The sequence below is a fragment of the Zootoca vivipara genome, chromosome 2 (genome assembly GCF_963506605.1).
Source record: "Zootoca vivipara chromosome 2, rZooViv1.1, whole genome shotgun sequence".
Classification (NCBI taxonomy): Eukaryota; Metazoa; Chordata; class Lepidosauria; order Squamata; family Lacertidae; genus Zootoca; species Zootoca vivipara.
Window position 1 is genome coordinate 36542381 of NC_083277.1, and position 17072 is coordinate 36559452.

At 40.0% G+C, this 17072-nt stretch overlaps 1 protein-coding gene across 1 annotated transcript; it reads left to right on the forward strand.

Annotated features, from left to right (window-relative positions):
• Positions 1 to 940: 940 nt before the first annotated feature.
• THUMPD3 (THUMP domain containing 3) lies at positions 941 to 16861 on the forward strand. Its single transcript, XM_035106569.2, has 10 exons — positions 941 to 1280; positions 4004 to 4308; positions 5070 to 5147; positions 5662 to 6162; positions 7582 to 7712; positions 8361 to 8430; positions 9347 to 9462; positions 9654 to 9761; positions 11773 to 11896; positions 12635 to 16861. The coding sequence occupies exons 2-10, from the start codon at positions 4051 to 4053 to the stop codon at positions 12743 to 12745; spliced, it is 1497 nt and encodes a 498-aa protein (XP_034962460.2). The 5' UTR covers positions 941 to 1280; positions 4004 to 4050; the 3' UTR covers positions 12746 to 16861.
• The last annotated feature ends 211 nt before the right edge of the window (positions 16862 to 17072 follow it).

Consider the following 17072-nt stretch of genomic DNA (forward strand, 5'->3'; position numbering starts at 1 on the left):
ATTTAGAAATTTAATAAATAATAATAACACCTGGAGGGCCAAGCGTTCTCCATCCCTGTTGCAGACCCTGTCACAAAGCAACGAACATAGGTCGGGGGACAGATCCACACTGCTGCAACGACAGAACCTGGCGACAAAGGTTGTGCAAATATAATGTTGGATTGGGAGCAAACCTTGCCCAGTGCAGTGGGACTTGCTCCCCACAGTAAATGCAAATGCAACCACACTGTTGTTGCTCGCAGAGGGCAAATAAGGCGATGCTGGGGCTCCAACGGGATCTCGGCTTAGTATTATATAGGATCATACGCAGTGCCAGATTTAGGTTTGATGAGGCCCTAAGCAACTGAAGGTAATAGGGCCATTTATATGTCCAGCTGTCCTTTGTCAACAACAAATTGTTGCTGGTTTTTTGTGTTGAATATATGCTATATGGTCATTTATGGACCTAATACCGTAGGTATCTAAAGCTATTTGCACATAATAAAGTATGTATTTTATCAAAGTAATTGCTCGAACTGAAACGCAACCAGTCCATGCAGAATGTAGGCACCCTATATATAGAAATGAGCAAACCAGTGATATTTTAGGGAGCAGGCTAACAGGCGGGGCCCATTACTTACATCATAGGAGCCTACACAACACAAAACACTGTTGCTGTATGTAGGGTTTTTTTTTATCTTATATTTTGGAAATGTACAACCAGGTTTTTTTTTTCTTTAAATTTTTTTGGAGCCCCCAAGAGAGTAGAGCCCTAAACTATACGCTTAGCTCATACGTCAATCTGGCACTCATAAGGAAACAAACGTGCACCCCTTTAAAAACAAAGGCCTTGGTCTCGCGCGAGGTCGGGGCGGTTTCCATAGCAACGCAGGCCGATGTAGCCGTTGAGCGCGAGCTCTCCTACAGGCGGCAGAGTTGCGCCGCCGCCGTGAGCGCGAGAGCAGAGCGGGCGCCTCGCCGTAGCGGCTCCGACTCAGTTCGCTCCGCAGGAAGTGCTTGCGAGCGAGGGCGCTCCTTTTATTTCCCCCGGAAGAAATTTCCAGTGCTCCTCGTGCGCAGGCCGGGTCGGATGTTGCTGCCGTTGCGGCTGAGGGGAGCGGAGCGGGAAACGGGCCCGGCAGTTGCCTGACCTGAGAGAAGAATTTGAAAGAATTTGTGCCTGTGTGTGTCTTACCTTTCGAGCGGCCCCCGTTCTCCTTCTCGGCGGCGCCCGGACCGCGAAGGCGACGCGAAACGGGCTCGGAAGGGAAGGCCCTTCTTTCCCTGCCCCCTCCTTCCTTGTAAGACACGAGAAACTTTTCTTCTATGCTATTCCTTTCGGACTTTGGTACTATTTCAGTACAGTAGTTAACTTTTCCGGGTTTGTGGGTGTCACTCTTGGGAAGTTGTGGATATTTGAGTTTTATCGTCGTTCTAAAAATAAGGTAGCATCATTTCTATCACACACACAAAAGGTTTGAAAGGAATTATCCGTGTGTCTCATCTCAAATTAAACGTACTTCTGCATTACCTAGGGCCAGGATATTTTATATGCCACGATTCATCCAGATTTAAGCATTTTAAACCTATTTATTCAAATAGGAAGAGACTTAAGAATACAGTATGCTTAACTTTATTATGAGGTAGGTAGCCGTGTTTGTCTGATGTAGTCGAAACAAAATAAAAAAAATCCTTCCAGTAGCACCTTAGAGACCAACTAAGTTTGTAATTGTTAGGAAAGCTCATACTAATGACAAACTTAGCTGGTCTTTAAGGTGCCACTGGAAGGATTTATTTTATTTTATTATGAGGCAATCAGTGCTTAGCTTTACGTGGATCATGTTTTTTTAGGAGCCCTATACTCTCCTGCAAGACTCAGTGGTTCATGTACTGTATACAGTATAGTATTAATTTTATTAATGTTTGATTGTTTTTTAATGATTTTTAAATGTTTTTAGTGATTATTGTTTTTACAGTATCTGTAAGCAGCCTTGAGTCCCGTCAGGGAAAACGGTGGGGTATAAATAAATATGTAATGATGATAATTCATTGTGTTACTTCTTTTTCTGTTATACTGTGACTAGTAGCTGTAACTGCTTTTAAGTCCCATTAATTTCAGGGAAAGGCTTAAACATATTTTTAAACATTTTACTGTATGTGCACACATGAATAGAAGAAGTTCCACTATGTCTAGTGGGACTCACAAAGTTCTAAAGTTCCTCCCAGGCAGAATAGAATGTGGCAGCAGGTTTATTTATTTAAACCATTTATAGACTTCCTTTTTTAATAAAAAAAACAAGGTGGTTTGCAAAATAAAGCCAGGGCAATAACATTTATAAACAGATTTCCAAAGTTCAATAGTACTGGTAATAGGAATCGGTGACCAGGGATGCTGGCATGAAGTTTTTAGCAGTTGGTGCAACACCTGCACCATGGATGCCTGACACACCTCTAAAAGTTAGTAGTTACACTGTGGAGCCAACCACAGAGAAGGTTCTCCTTTTGGTCACCATGGTGTTACAGCTAGAAAAGCTTCTGATGATAACTTTAGTGAGTGAGCTGGGCAGGATGGAAGGAAGCAGTTCAAAGATAATCTAGCTAGCACCAAGCTGCGCAAGACCTTGTAATTCTATGGCAAAACCTTTGAAGTACCGGTATTTGGTTGTGTTTTTAGTTGTGTCTGCTCCACACTGGTGCAGCAAAGGACCTGGACTGGGTCCCTCTTTGGGACTTGACTGGCTTAGGCTTCAGTAGGGCCTTTGCCAGCCCTAGGTTCATCCCAGTACTTGTGCATGTTAATTCCATTTATTTGGGTGTGTAACTCAGTGATATATTTCCGCCATGTTGAATGCTACCTCCTCTTAAGTAACTGTACTTAGGAGTGGTGAGTTTGGCTGTAATTTGGCATGAAGAAATATCAAATAGAAAGCTGTTGCCAATAAAGATTGCTAGTATCCAATATACCTTTTATTGGGCTATGTATTTATCAGGTTTCACAGAGTTTTATTTTTTGTGCAAGTATCTGAATAAGCAGATAAGTGGGAATAATTAAAATAGAAATGAAACACAATCATGTGTTTATAGAGTGTTATTGTCAGAGGAGCCTTATCCTTGTATTAATTTGCAAAGCCCTGAACTACTTAGATATAGGATACCTCAGGAATCACCTGAACCTTTCAATATTAGCTCGATCACTGAGATAATCTGTAGGAGCATTGTTGCTCATTCCTTGAGTTGGCGAGGCTCACTTTATAACAACATGAAATAGAACCTGTCATGTCATTGTCCCAGTATTGTGGAATGCTCTGCCAATAGACATTCAGCAGATGCTTGCTGTTTTAACTTTTGTATGCCTGCTAAAAACATCTTTATTCTGCCAGGCCTATGCAAGCAATTAGGAAGACACCTTTCCACAATGGTTAATTTACCATATATCTGTTACTAACTTTTTAATACAGGCAACTTCCCCTTTATGCACATTCAGTATGTGTGTGACAGCACATACAAGCATCAGCCCAAACCCAGAAGTGACCTGAAAATGTCACAAAATAGGGCAGGGGTGGAATAGGGTGTTTGTGGGCTTTTTCAATGGTGTATAGATGTACCTCAGAATGTAACCCCCACATAAATGGGGGGGTTGCCTGTATGTTTTTACTGAATGGTTTTATGTACGGTATTTTTGTTGTAAACTGCTTTAATCCTTTTAATGAAATAGTGGTCTATAAATATTTTTAAAATAAATAAAAATAAATTATATTGAGATTATGACTTGTTTGAAATTTAGGCAGCAATCCTGTGAATGCTAATTTGGAAGTAAGTCAACCAAATTCAGTGGGATCAGATGGCTCTACATAAAAAGATGTGCTGTTTGTTACAAAATCACCTTTTAAATTGTAATACACCTATAAATATGGAAGAAGAAATGGCTTTGGAATCTGTACTGTTTACTGTTTCAAATACCTCAACATGTGAATTACTTGAATTACATTTACTGATTTGCTTAAAGACTTATTTTCCTTTACAGAAGTTCTTCTAAAACAAGCCTCTGTGCAGGCCATATATGCTAGCAGAATGTCTGGAGTTGAAGATGCTGCTGCTGTGTTATCTGAAGTGAACATTGGTGATTCATGCAAGCCGTTAGGTGAGCACAGAGAAGCCAATCCTGATGCAATCCCTAAAGATATTGTGGTCACTATTGGAGCTACAGTGCCAACTGGCTTTGAACTAACTGCAGCGGATGAAGTACAAGAGAAGCTAGCATCAAAGTCTACAATTAGCAAGGACCGAGGGAAAATCTATTTTGAAATTCCCGTAATCAGCCTTCCAAAGGTTTGCAGATTTAATTATTTGAATAATATATCCTGTTAGCTATTTGATTGTTTGAGGGTGTTGTACTCCTTGCAGTTACTGATATGTACATTTCCTTCATTTTTTTAAAAAGTATTTGTGGAGCAAGGAAACTTTCCTTGTATTTACATGAAAACCAGTAAAAATTATATGGGAAAGAAAATCAAAACTGAGGAGTGGGGAGCGGAAACAGCCAAATACCAGCAGCAACCATTTTGCGTGCGTCTGATGAGCAACCACCAGTGTATGTGTCATTTTTGGCCCTGGAATGGGGAGGGGGCACAACATGCTTATGTGTGATCGCTGGCGTGCACAATGACCCATAATTCAACCCCAGGGGGGGAAAAGGGAGTTGTCTGTGTTTTATTTTGAAATAATGGTACTTCTATGTCAATCCTTACACATCTACATTGTGTCCTATGAGGCTTACTCCCAAGTAAGTAGATATAGGACTAAAGCATATCACACTTAATTCTGAAGAGAGGTACATGTGCCTTATTTATGCATGTATGCAAATAGAAGCTACAAAAATGAAACAAAAAGTTGTATTTAAAGTTTACAGTGATATAACACAAAATATCCTCAAGACATGAAATGCCCTCAGACACATGTTTTGTTTTACATTGTTTAAGATAAAGGCAGCCACTACAAATGGTTGATCTACTACAGAACTTAAGTACAAGCTACAAATATCAGAAAAGGAGAATACAGCATTGAAAAAGATTATCTCTAATTTCATTTAGGTTCACCAGTTAAGATCTGTGGACAACTTATTTGTTGTTGTTCAAGAATTCAAAGATTATCAATTCAAGGAAACCAAGGTAGGTTGTTTCTCTTTCTTCTCTATCTCCTTCTATGTATCAGTATGTAAAGAGGTAGCCTAGTTAGTCGTTTGCAGCAAAAAATTGTTGGTTGTTGTTTTTCTTATTGTGTATATGTACCCACCACTTTTGCTGCCTCTTTGACACATCTGATGATGTTGATACCCTATAAAAGTATTCTAAAGAACTGCAGAACATTGTTTTCTTTCTGAACACACCCTATCTGTGCCACATGAGAGAGTGCTTTTTAAATACAGGATAATTTCTGTAGTTGTCTATGTGATATGAAGGTGTGGCTGTTGGTGAATGGGGTTGAAAGCTTAATGACATACACGAACCATTTCACGTATCTAAACTTCCACCATTGTAGGTCCAATCTCTAATGTCCCATATCCGCAACAGGGCCGCAGGTGCTCCAGATAAACTCAGCTACTCCTCTGAAATTTAGCAAACATAGAAAAGAATTGGTTGTATTAAATGACTTTTATGGATACTTTATCCTGATATGTTTTAGGAAGAAGCTCTAAAGGATTTAGAAGACTTGGTTAAGAAACTGCCATGGACGGACCCTTTGGATGTGTGGAGGTTAAATACAAGCCTTAAGAAAAGAAAAACGAGGCGGAAAAAGGGCAATCAAACCAATGCAAAGAAAGAGAAGCAAGAGGATGATGGGAGCAGAGAGCAAGCTGTTGATAAAAAACTGCACGAACCTGTGCAAAATGTTTTCGATGCTACTGATGTCCGAGACCCAGAAAATACAGATGAAATTGTGCAACCAGGTGATGATGAACTGTCTGATTCTAAAGAAGAGTTGACATCCAATGGCGAAAGCAAAAATGAATCAGGTGACTGCAAGAAGTGTGAAATGAAAGCTGAGACGCTGAAGTTCCGGGTAACATGCAACAGAGCTGGTGATAACCACAGCTTCAAATCAAATGAGGCGGCAAGAGATTTTGGAGGAGCTGTGCAAGATTTCTTTCAGTGGAAAGCAGACATGACAAATTTTGATGTGGAGGTGCAGCATACTTCCCCCCCCCATTAAAATATTATTACTATTACTGCATTAATAGTAGGGGTGGGTTAAAATATGACAGGATTTACATGTTTTAGCAATAAGCAGTAGTCTGCTTCAGACATTATGATGAAGTTCATGTGATCAAAGTTTTTGCTTCTGTGTGCTATTAACTGCAATTTTAACATTATGCCGTAACCCTGAATTGGGGTTATCTTAACAATGGCTTATTTGGAACAAGCTAGCTTCAAAGTCATAATTAAGATTAGCCAGAGCCTGTTGTGTTTGGATAAAAGACAAGCTACAGTTAACAAAAGTACAACAACAACAGAAGTGAAAACACCTGATCTTGCAGCTGTGCCAAAGGAAGAACGGAGAGTGGGGGGAGCATTGAAGCCCAAGGCTTGCTGTGTTCTGTTACCATCATGGAAAACCATAGTTTTTCTTTATCTTGATGTCTGAACCAGCTCAAACTAAAATGGAGATGGCCAAGTTAGTATTAAATTATGTTGAGATTTCATACTGGGACCACTGGTCACATATACTGGCCAGTCTAAAATTGCATCTTTTACATTAGATGTAATGTAGCCTTCCCAGTTCGAGAGATTTAGGGTTGGAATGACTGGCAATCAAGTGCTGACTAATGGTCTCAAGTTTTCCCAACCGCAAGATACTTCATTCTATGTTACAAGGAAACGTAGTGGAGGTTGGATATAGTGTTTTTTATCTCACTTCCTTGTAATCTGCAAAAGTGGGGAGGATCAATGTTCTAAGAATTAGTTGGATTGCTGTATATTTTAGTGGTTGGCATATGTTTTCCTAGGTTCCCCCACCTCAGACTCCACTTCACATAGCAAAAATACACCAGTGGATGGTCATTGCTTTCTTTGCATTACCTCAGGCAGGGGTGCCAACTTGAATAAAATATTGTGGGGGCCCAGGTAAGCCCCGCCCCGCATAATCAATCATGTGACACAGTGCACACACCCCATTTTTTAATGGCAATGCCTATCAACTTCATGGGGGCCCAGCCCCCTCAAATATTTTATTGTGGGGGCCAAAGCCCCCACAGCTCCTAGAAATTGGCTCCTATGACCTCAGGATTTCTAATTCCTAGAATTCCTAGCCTGGAATGTTTCAGCTGTTTTCCTATTTCAGCTATCCTGTCATAGCTGTTGGAAGGGACAGGTAGCGAAGGATGAACTAGATCTTGGGAGACTAAACAGATTATGTGGGTCAGATTGTTCATCTCCCAAGTATAGGAGGACTATGGAAGATAGCCCTTTAAAGTATAGAATTTTAGAAAAATTCTACATTAGCACTTCAGTGAGGTAGTCTATTCTGTTTTTTGTGTATATATCATTGTTTACCTACAGTGTAAGGGGGAATATCTGTGTTAAATGTAAGGGACTTTTACTCTAGGTTCTCCTCAACATCCACAATAATGAAGTGGTAGTGGGGATTGCCTTAACAGAAGAGAGTCTTCATAGAAGAAATATTACCCATTTTGGACCCACAACTCTTCGATCCACTCTAGCTTATGGTATGCTCAGGTAAGGATACTGGAACAGTTGCAAGATCGCTTAAACCGTATGTTCTACATATTCTGCTACTTTTAAACTGCCTCAAATTAAGTATTTCTTGTGGTCAGTTCCTGAGTGTGGAACTCCTTTCCTCTAGAAATAATCCTCCTTAAATGAAATACTCCTGTGTATCTGTTCCCCTTTTTATATATAAAAAAATATTTTAATGTTTTTTAAGTGTATTAATTTTTTTTCTATTATGTCCTACAGCCCAGTGTTTCCCAACCTTGTGCCTCCAGATGTTTTGGGACTACAACTCCCATCATCCCTAGCTAGCAAGACCAGTGGTCAGGAATGATGGGAATTGTAGTCCGAAAATAGCTGGAGGCACAAGGTTGGGAAACACTGCTACAGCCTACGGTATAGGGACCATATTCATTAGTTACAGTATGCTTGGGATTTTTAAGATCAGACATGTACTTGATAGTGTCTTTTGTGTGATTCACTGTCTTACACTTTGCCCTTGATTTCTGCCCAGAAATTCAAAAGGGGAAGTTGGATGTATTTTTCAAAGAAGCAGCATTGTTTTAATTTTTTTATGTTTGTTATAATATTTTTTATATTTTTATATTTTGCCTTTGTCTTTATTATACAAACTTTGGTCCTAATTTTGTTTAGGCTTTGTGATCTTCAGCCAGCAGACATAATAATTGATCCAATGTGTGGTACAGGTGCTATACCAATAGAGGTACTGTGGCTTTTTATCTTTTCAGTTTTAAAGTAAAGCATAAAATACCTCACCCAGCTTGGGTTGCAACGCTATACCCACTTATCAGGAAGTAAGTACCGTTAAATCCAGTGGTACTAGGTTCTTCTTAGACATGCATAGGATTGCACCATGTCTACTGACAATCTGGGGCAAAGCAGTCTGATGGGCAGGGTGCAAATAATAGAATTATTATTATTTATTAGTAGTAATATCTTCAGATTTGATAGTAAACTACGAAACCGCCTAATCCCTTGAAGTCCCAGAAATGTCCTGGCATGTTGGTGTATTATTGCAACACATTGTTTGGATTTGGTGTACTGGAACATAAGGGTGACAAAGCAATCTTAAATGTCTCTACATGGAAATCAGACTGGGTCAAAAGGATTTACTCCCTTGTTTGATTAGGATTGTAAACTTTGATTCCTTATGCTGTGTTGGGTAAACAATTTGACGAGATAAGTTGCCCATCCTCAGGATAGCATGATGTATAAGCCATTTCTACTTCCACAACTATGATTAAGTATTTATATGTTTTGTAAGTGCTTGGTCATCTTTAATGTAGTCTTGGAAATCTTTGTAGCACCCCTATGAGATAGGCCAGTATTACTGCAATGCTGGTCCTGTATGAGATACCACAGCTCTGTGCAAGTTCCTGTGTAAAGTCATTTTAAGTGGGTGGATTGCTCATCTGCTTTCTGTTTGTTTTACCCTTGGGATTTCCTTGGCACTGCAGCAGAGAAATCCCCCCCCTTTACTTGGGGTGGTGGACTAAGGATCAGTTCCCCTGATGATAATTTGTGCCATATAATGCATTCATAGATGTTATCTCTTAGAATTAGATTTCAGTTGGGTTCTTGCATTGCTGCTAAGTTTGCTGTTTCTTTCTCATTGATAGGGGGCTACTGAATGGCCTAACTGCTACCATATGGCTGGGGATAACAATCCACAGGCTGTGAAGAGAACAGCAAATAATATCGCCTCTTTACTGAAGCAAATTCAAAGTAAAGAAAGGTGGGAAATACCTCCCCAGTGGTGGTTTATGTCATATATTTCTTTTGCCATTTGTTTGAGTAACTTTTTCATAGTCACTTAGATATTTTAAAAATGCTTCCCAGTTCATTAGCTTGGGATTGTTGGTATGGTATGAAAAATTTCTTCCAAGTAATAACTCCTTAACTGACCTGGTTTTTTGTTCTTCACAGCACACCTGCAGGCAAACCTATAGATAGTATTCAGTGGGATATCTGTTCTCTACCTCTGAGGACTGGCTCTGTGGATGTCATTGTAACAGATATGCCATTTGGAAAGAGGTAAATGATGGGTGTTTTACAGCTGTCTCTCTGATCCAGAGCCTTACAGGGACAATGAAGCTTCCAAACTAGGAAGGAATTGCTGAATTTGAGTGTAGAGCTACATTGTAGAGTTACCAAATTGAAAACGATTGCATTTCTGTAGGTCTCCATCTCTGCTCAGTTGATGGTCAACACATCTGTGGGTCTTGATCTTTATTCCTTTTTCTTATTTTTTTTAATCTTTATTAGCTCCAGGAAAGTAAATACTGTACATACATATTTGGACAAATAGTAATAATATTGCAAAAGGCTGAAAGCAACATAAGGTTGAACATTATCATTAAGCTTATTCCAAAATATTATGAAGAAAACCCACAATTTTGCTATGAACAGATTAAGCTGCTTTATATGTATTATTTTACAATAAGTTTATGTAATCATTGTTGCTATAGATCAGATTTTTTTCAAGCCATGCACATAAAGTAGGAGATAAACGTTTTTCCAGTTTTTGGCCATAACATTCACAGCAGTTACAAGATTGAATAATATTTATCAGCCATTTTCCTGGATAACATCATTCAGATACCCAAGTAACAGTATTTTAACTTCTAAAGGTATGTGGTATTCCAACATACCAAAAATACAATCTGTACAAATTTCAAAAAAGTTTGTATTTGAGAGCAGTTCCAAAAGATGTGTTCACTGGTACCTTATTCTCTAACGTCTTCGTTGGCGAACATTTCAGTTTTTACCATAAACCCAGAAGTAAATGCTTCAGTTTTCGAACATGCCTTAGAAGCTGAACATGCCACGTGGCTTGTTAATGAAGAATGTAATGCAACAAGGTTTGTTCAATTATCTTTATTCTATCAAAAGATATAACCAAATAACCAAAAAGGAATGTTTAGAGAGCCAATCGGGTGTCAATCTTGTTTTAATAAATAATCCTTCATAAAAGTTATTGCATTACATTCTTCATTAAATTATCTTTCCATTGATATAATTTTATGGTATTACTCCCCCCCCCCAAAAAAATGGTGGTATGAGCCATCAAACCTCGAACATACACTTTTTCCAAAAGGTTTCCACAATTTTGGCTCAACAGGTATTTTGCCATTGCTTTAAATCTTCTAAGTATTCCTATTTCTGGATTCAGAAATTTATTGTAATATTTATTGTATTTTTCCGTGTATAATACATCCCCATGTATAAGACTATTTGGGGGGACTCAAAATGAAGAAAATGGGGGGAGATTGCCCCCGTGTATAAGACTACCCTCCCTCTTTTTAACAAGATTTTTTAGTTAAAAAAAAGTCTTATACACGGAAAAGTACGGCAATTGTTTTATTAATCTATTCTGCAGTGAAATTGTCTTAGATAGGTTCATAATCTTCTTTAGAAACATGTGCAGATTTCTAAGCCATTGTTGGGCCCATTTTTTCGTCATACGTGGCTGATTTTTCAGCATTGTTTTTAGTGTTAAAATAGCTCCATAGCAATTTCTCTTTTGCACCTTGAGATGGGAGGAACTTTCCCTGCAAATATTCAGTATTTGCTCAGGAGATCCCTTGCTTTAAGATGCTTAAAAATTGCTTATAAGGGAGGAGCAAATGGATTATTCTACCGTCTAGAAATCTTTTTTGAAGTTTAGTTAAATCTGAGATTATCAGGGTTCTACATAACCAACCGGATTCCAAACTGGAGACCTTATTCTTCACTTGTATTCATGCAACCCAGTCTACGCAATGTTCATTCAATAATTTATTAAAAGCAAGGCAGTATGAAAGGCTTGGATTCTCTCCCCATTCCGCCTCGTTAATTTGAAAGGAGTCGTAGTTGATTAAGCATATGGATAAACTCACTACTATGGGCAAGAAATACTGGACAATACTGTAGACTATTTCAGTCATGTCCAATAGGTAGATCGTTTTTAACTCTGTGAGTAGATCGCAGTCTCTTGGAAGTTGCCCAACTCTGCACTATTTGTACTTCTAAGTTTCCTTTCTGTTGCTTCTCAATTTCACTCTAGGATAGGGTCTAAGAAAAAGAACTGGGATCTCTACCCATCCTGCCTTATGGAGATGGGCCGGATCTGCAGACCAAGGACTGGCAGAGCTGTGCTGCTGACTCAAGATAGGAAATGCTTTGCTAAGGTAGGTAGTGGCTAGCTAACCCCCAGGCATTTGTTAACAGTGCCGTTTGCTCTTCACTGCTGAAGGCAGGACAATGGTTTTACTGTTATCTAGGATAAATGCTGACAGAACTGAAAGTCAAATACAGTGGTACCTCGGTTTGCGACCACCTCGGGAGCGACCGCTTCGGTTTCCAACCACAGCGGACCTGGAAGTGTTTACATTCAGGTTCCGCGGCACTTGGATGCGCAGAAGCGATCTGCGCAGCGCGTGCGTGCACAGAAGCGCTCTATCGGCGCTTCGCGCATGCGCAGAAGCAGGCCTCGGGGAGCAAAGAACTCTGGGAGTGACCGGCTCCCTGGAACAAATTGTGGTCGCAAACCGAGGTACCACTGTATTCTTGTTTAAATATAGAGCAATTTGCTGCCATTTAGAAAAGACTAACTCTCTTACATTTAGAAAAGACTAACTCTCTCTGTAATATATATTATTCTAGATCCCAAATTGTGCTTTTAAACTAAGGATAAAGGGCTCCCTCACCCTCAGCCCCCCCCCCCAAAAGCCAAGAAGGGGGGCGGACAGAGGGAGAAACTGATTTTTCTGATACGCTATGTGGCTGACTAAAAAAAAAAGAGTTCCAGATAGGGGCTGAAGTAAGTGACAAATGGGCACATTTTCAATAGCAAGTGAAAATGGAAAACTATATGTAACTTTCAATTCTGCTTGTCAAGAGAAACTTGCCACTCGTTTGTATTTCAGGCCTTGTCAAAAATGGGACACCTATGGCGAAAGTCTCACACCATCTGGGTGAATGTTGGGGGACTCCATGCTGCTGTGTACCTTTTGAAACGCTGTGCAGAAAAAATTTAGAGACGAGATGATACTGGTAACATCTTGATTAATTTACTGACCACACATGCACTCTTCTACATTTCTGAGGGCTATTTGTTTGTTTCCCTGTGATTCTGAGTCAACCCATCCTAATGATATCAAATGGAGTAAAAAAATAGGAGCAAGTGAGCAAGCCTGCTGGTCCCAAGGATCAGTTGTGTCATACCTAACTAGAAGCTCTTGAAGAAGTTTTCAGGGCTTAAATAGAAAAGTATAGCCAATTTATTAATGAAACTAGTAACTCTTCAATGTGCCTGCGAACCTGAGTTACTGTTTCAGTTTGGGTGCAAATGTATTTTTTGTATTCATAGAGCAAGTTATCCTGTTTCCTACTATAGGACAGCTAATTTAAGATGAAAATATTTTGCCATTGGAGAAGCACCTCCATGTTGTTTTATTTAGTTGCCAAAAATAGGCAACTAGTTTGTTGCTTCTGTTCATTATATGATAAGCTGCATCCCAGAATCCATTTGTTCAACAACTTCAGAGCTCAATAGTGCTGCCTGTTTTCTCACCTGCTACCTCAATTTATGCCTCAGTTCACTTGTTTGCTTTGATCTGCCATGTATATTGCTGAGAATGTGTTCTATCAGCCTCAGCATATTTCTGTAGTCATGGTTTTGATTTGGAATAAGACTTGAAAAATGCTGTAATAGCCTTCCCCGTGTACTACTACTGTTGGTTTTGGGCACGAGATAGATTTAGATGAGCATATTTAGTGTGGTTGAATTTAACCTGATAATATAGCTAGTTATGTCATATCCTAACAAATAATATGCTCAAAAGTTCCCTAACAGTAACCTATAATGATGCTTATGCACCATCCACTGACCAAGCTTTATTACAGCTGTGTTCAAGAGATGTTGCCAATGGGTTGTGTCCATTGTTTATATGTGTACTGAAACTGATTTGTGAAATTTTGGAGCCTTTTCCTGTGAGCTTGAAAAGAATACAGGTAGCTAAAATACTACTCTAAAATATAATGTTGAATGCACTGTTCTTCAGTCTAGAAAGCATTTAGGGGGATGAAACATATTATACATGCTTGAAATTTTTAATTCAGATTTTGAGCTAAAGGTTTAAGAGGGGAAGAGGAATTAAGTCTTGTGAGATAAGAGGTGAGCTACATGCAGCTGTAAAAGGCTATGGATGAAGTTCTTTCATGAGAAATAAAGCACCAGCACTGTTCCAATTACTGTAAAAAGGTAGCTCTTTCTGTGTCATTAGAACACTTTTGCCCTCCCAGGTTGCCATTTCTTTCCTATCTATGGGGGGTTACTTTGGTGTTTCTCACTGTTGTTGTAGCATTGATATTTGATGTTATAATTTTACCTCTGTGTAATAAAGTTTTTACCAGAGCAATTTGCTTTTTGTTCTGCTGTTCACTTGGGTCACATAAAAGGAGGTTAGTAGTTTCTTTTCAGGAAACTATATTTAATAATTTCTTAAGCTACAAAGATTATCAGTGGAAGTCTATCATCTATTCATCCATATTTATGACTAGCTCAAGTGATCCTTGAGTCTAAGGCCCAAGCCTGCAGTATTTTAAACATAATGATACAATTGTTGAAACCTCCAGGGGGTGACTCATAAAACTTTCAAGTTAAAAATAAATAATAACCCTGCTTCTCCCCCCCCCCAAAAAAACTAACTCAAAGTGACATACAACAATAAATTAATAACACATACATTAAAACCAGCATAAAAAATCTGAAGCATTCATTTTTTAAAGGCAGAATTTAAAACATCTCATTAAAATATATTACTGTCAGTTCTGGTGAGTGTTCGAAATTCCCCAGGCGCGTTTTACGACTGGCGCAAGTCCGATTGTGCCCACATGGAGAACTCTGGGTACCAGGTTGGTGACTGATATCTACATGCTGGCCCCTCCAGCTTTCTTAAGCAGGTAAGCAGAAGAGTTTATTTACTGCATTAATATCCCAACTTTTTCTCCAAAGAGTACATGGTTCACCCCCCCTTCTCATTCAGTCCCTACAACAACCCTGTGAGGTAGGTTAAGAGACTGTGACTGACCCAAGGTCACCCCGTGAGCTTCATGACTAAGCGAGGATTTGAACCCTGATCTCATGGGTCTTAGTCCTACACTATAACCAATACACCACACTAGCTTCCTAGAGTACTTCTGCTATTGGACAGCTATATAAATATGGGGAAAACAAAATATCACTTAGAGAAGGATCTGAAATATTTTCCTTGGAATTCAGATTCGTTTTATTCTGGATTGTTTTACTTGATGCTTTAATATGTTGTAAACTGCTTTGAGATTTTTTTTCTTTATAATGAAATTACAGTGGCACCTCGGGTTACAGACGCTTCAGGTTACAGACTCCGCTAACCCAGAAATAGTACCTCGGATTAAGAACTTCAGATGCTTCAGGATGAGAACAGAAATCGTGGGGCGGCAGCGGGAGGCCCCATTAGCTAAAGTGGTACCTCAGGTTAAGAACAGTTTCAGGTTTCAGAACGAATTAAGTTCTTAACCTGAGGTACCACTGTAATAATTATAACAAACCCCACTGTTGATAAGCCCCCTGGACATCCCATTGTGGCTACTGTAACCTATGTTTAAGGTGCCATTTGACAATTAGCTTATACAGTGGTACCTCTACTTACGAATTTAATGCGTTCCGAACACACATTTGTAAGTTGAAAAAAATTGTAATTCTTATCCCATAGGAATGCATTGGGAGGAAAAATTCGTAAGTCGAAGCAACCCTTTCTAAAAATTCGTAAGTTGAAAAAATCATATCTAAACCGCATCCAAGATGGCGGACGGAGCTCCATTTGTAAGTAGAAAAATTCGTAAGTAGAGTTATTTGTAAGTAGAGGTACCACTGTACAGTGGGGGGGGGGTATTTGATCCCCTGCTAAATTTGCCCATTTGCCCTCTGGCGAAGAAATGACCACTCCATAATTTTAGTGGTAGGTTTATTGTAGCTGTGAGAGACAGAATAACAACCGGAAAACACCCAGAAGACCCAGAAATATCAGGTAGATGGAAATGCCAATTGAGTGCCCCATATTACAGTGGTACTTCAAGTCACAAACGCTTCAGGTTACAAACTCTGCTAACCTGGAAGAGTTACCTCGAGTTGAGAACTTTCCCGCTAGGATGAGAACGGAAATCGTGTGCCAGTGACACAGCGGCAGCAAGAGGCCCCATTAGCGAAAGCATACCTCTAGTTAGGAACAGTTTCAGGTTAAGAACGGACCTCTGGAACGAATTAAGTTCGTAACTAGAGGTACCACTGTACTGTATAGGAATGCTTCCTTCCCATGTGCCCCACCCTCATGCGCCAGACTGGTGCTAGCATGGTTGGGAGCCAGGCACCTGCTGATGTCTCAGTTTTCTTTGCAAGGAGGGAGCCTTTCCCCAACATTTACCTTGTTCTGGCCAAATCCCTGGAGAGATGTGATGACCCTCAGGTACTGGAGCAGAGGGAAGGAAGGTAGGAGTTCTTCTAAAACATGATTGGGGAGTCGTAGGAACGCTGTCCCCTGTGGCTGTTGCTGAAGTCACCCTTATAAAAAGACCAGGTAAGAGGAAGGAAAGATTTGCATGGGGCTGGGAGAACACCCTACAAGTTGAGTGTCAACAGAGAACGGAAGAAGAATCTTCTTGCATGAGAGCAGAAAAGAGATGCTCTCGTCTTGAAGTGGGTGGGCCAAGCTTTCTTTGGGAGCAATGGCAGGGCAGGGGCACTGGGCAGCCATTCCCCACGTCTGCCAGGTGGATACCAAGTCCTTCCTCCACAGGGCCACGCTTCAAGAGAATGGTCTCCGTCGCCAGCACCCAAGCTGATGGACAAGACTAGAGCGAGATTCCGTCATCCGTGGCATTCCAGTCTTTCTGGATTGTAAAGGCCTTCCAAGTCGCTGGAGGTATTCATACTGCTCAATCCCTTGCATGTCCTCCGGGATGTCACACATGCTGTCTGAATGTGCCAGTCCCTGACAAGAGGAGTAGGGCATCACTGGCGTAGGTTAAAACTCAATAAAGAAATTGGAGGAATTGGTTGCTTTCGATATGCCAAAGATTAAATAATATATTGTGATAAAGATTGTTAAAAAGAAAGAATAGAAAAAGAAAGAAAGATTGTTAAAAAGAAAAAGTAACAAGCAGTTTTCTTTCCTTCTCTGCCTGCTGCTGGGAGCTCTGGTTAAGATGGCTGAAGCCAGCTGGTTCTCATCAGCACTTTCTCCTTTGAGTCTTTGAAGCTGTAGGTAAAGTCACTCCCCCTTCAGGTTGCTGTTCAGCAGGTGAAGCTGATTCCTGCCCCATGAC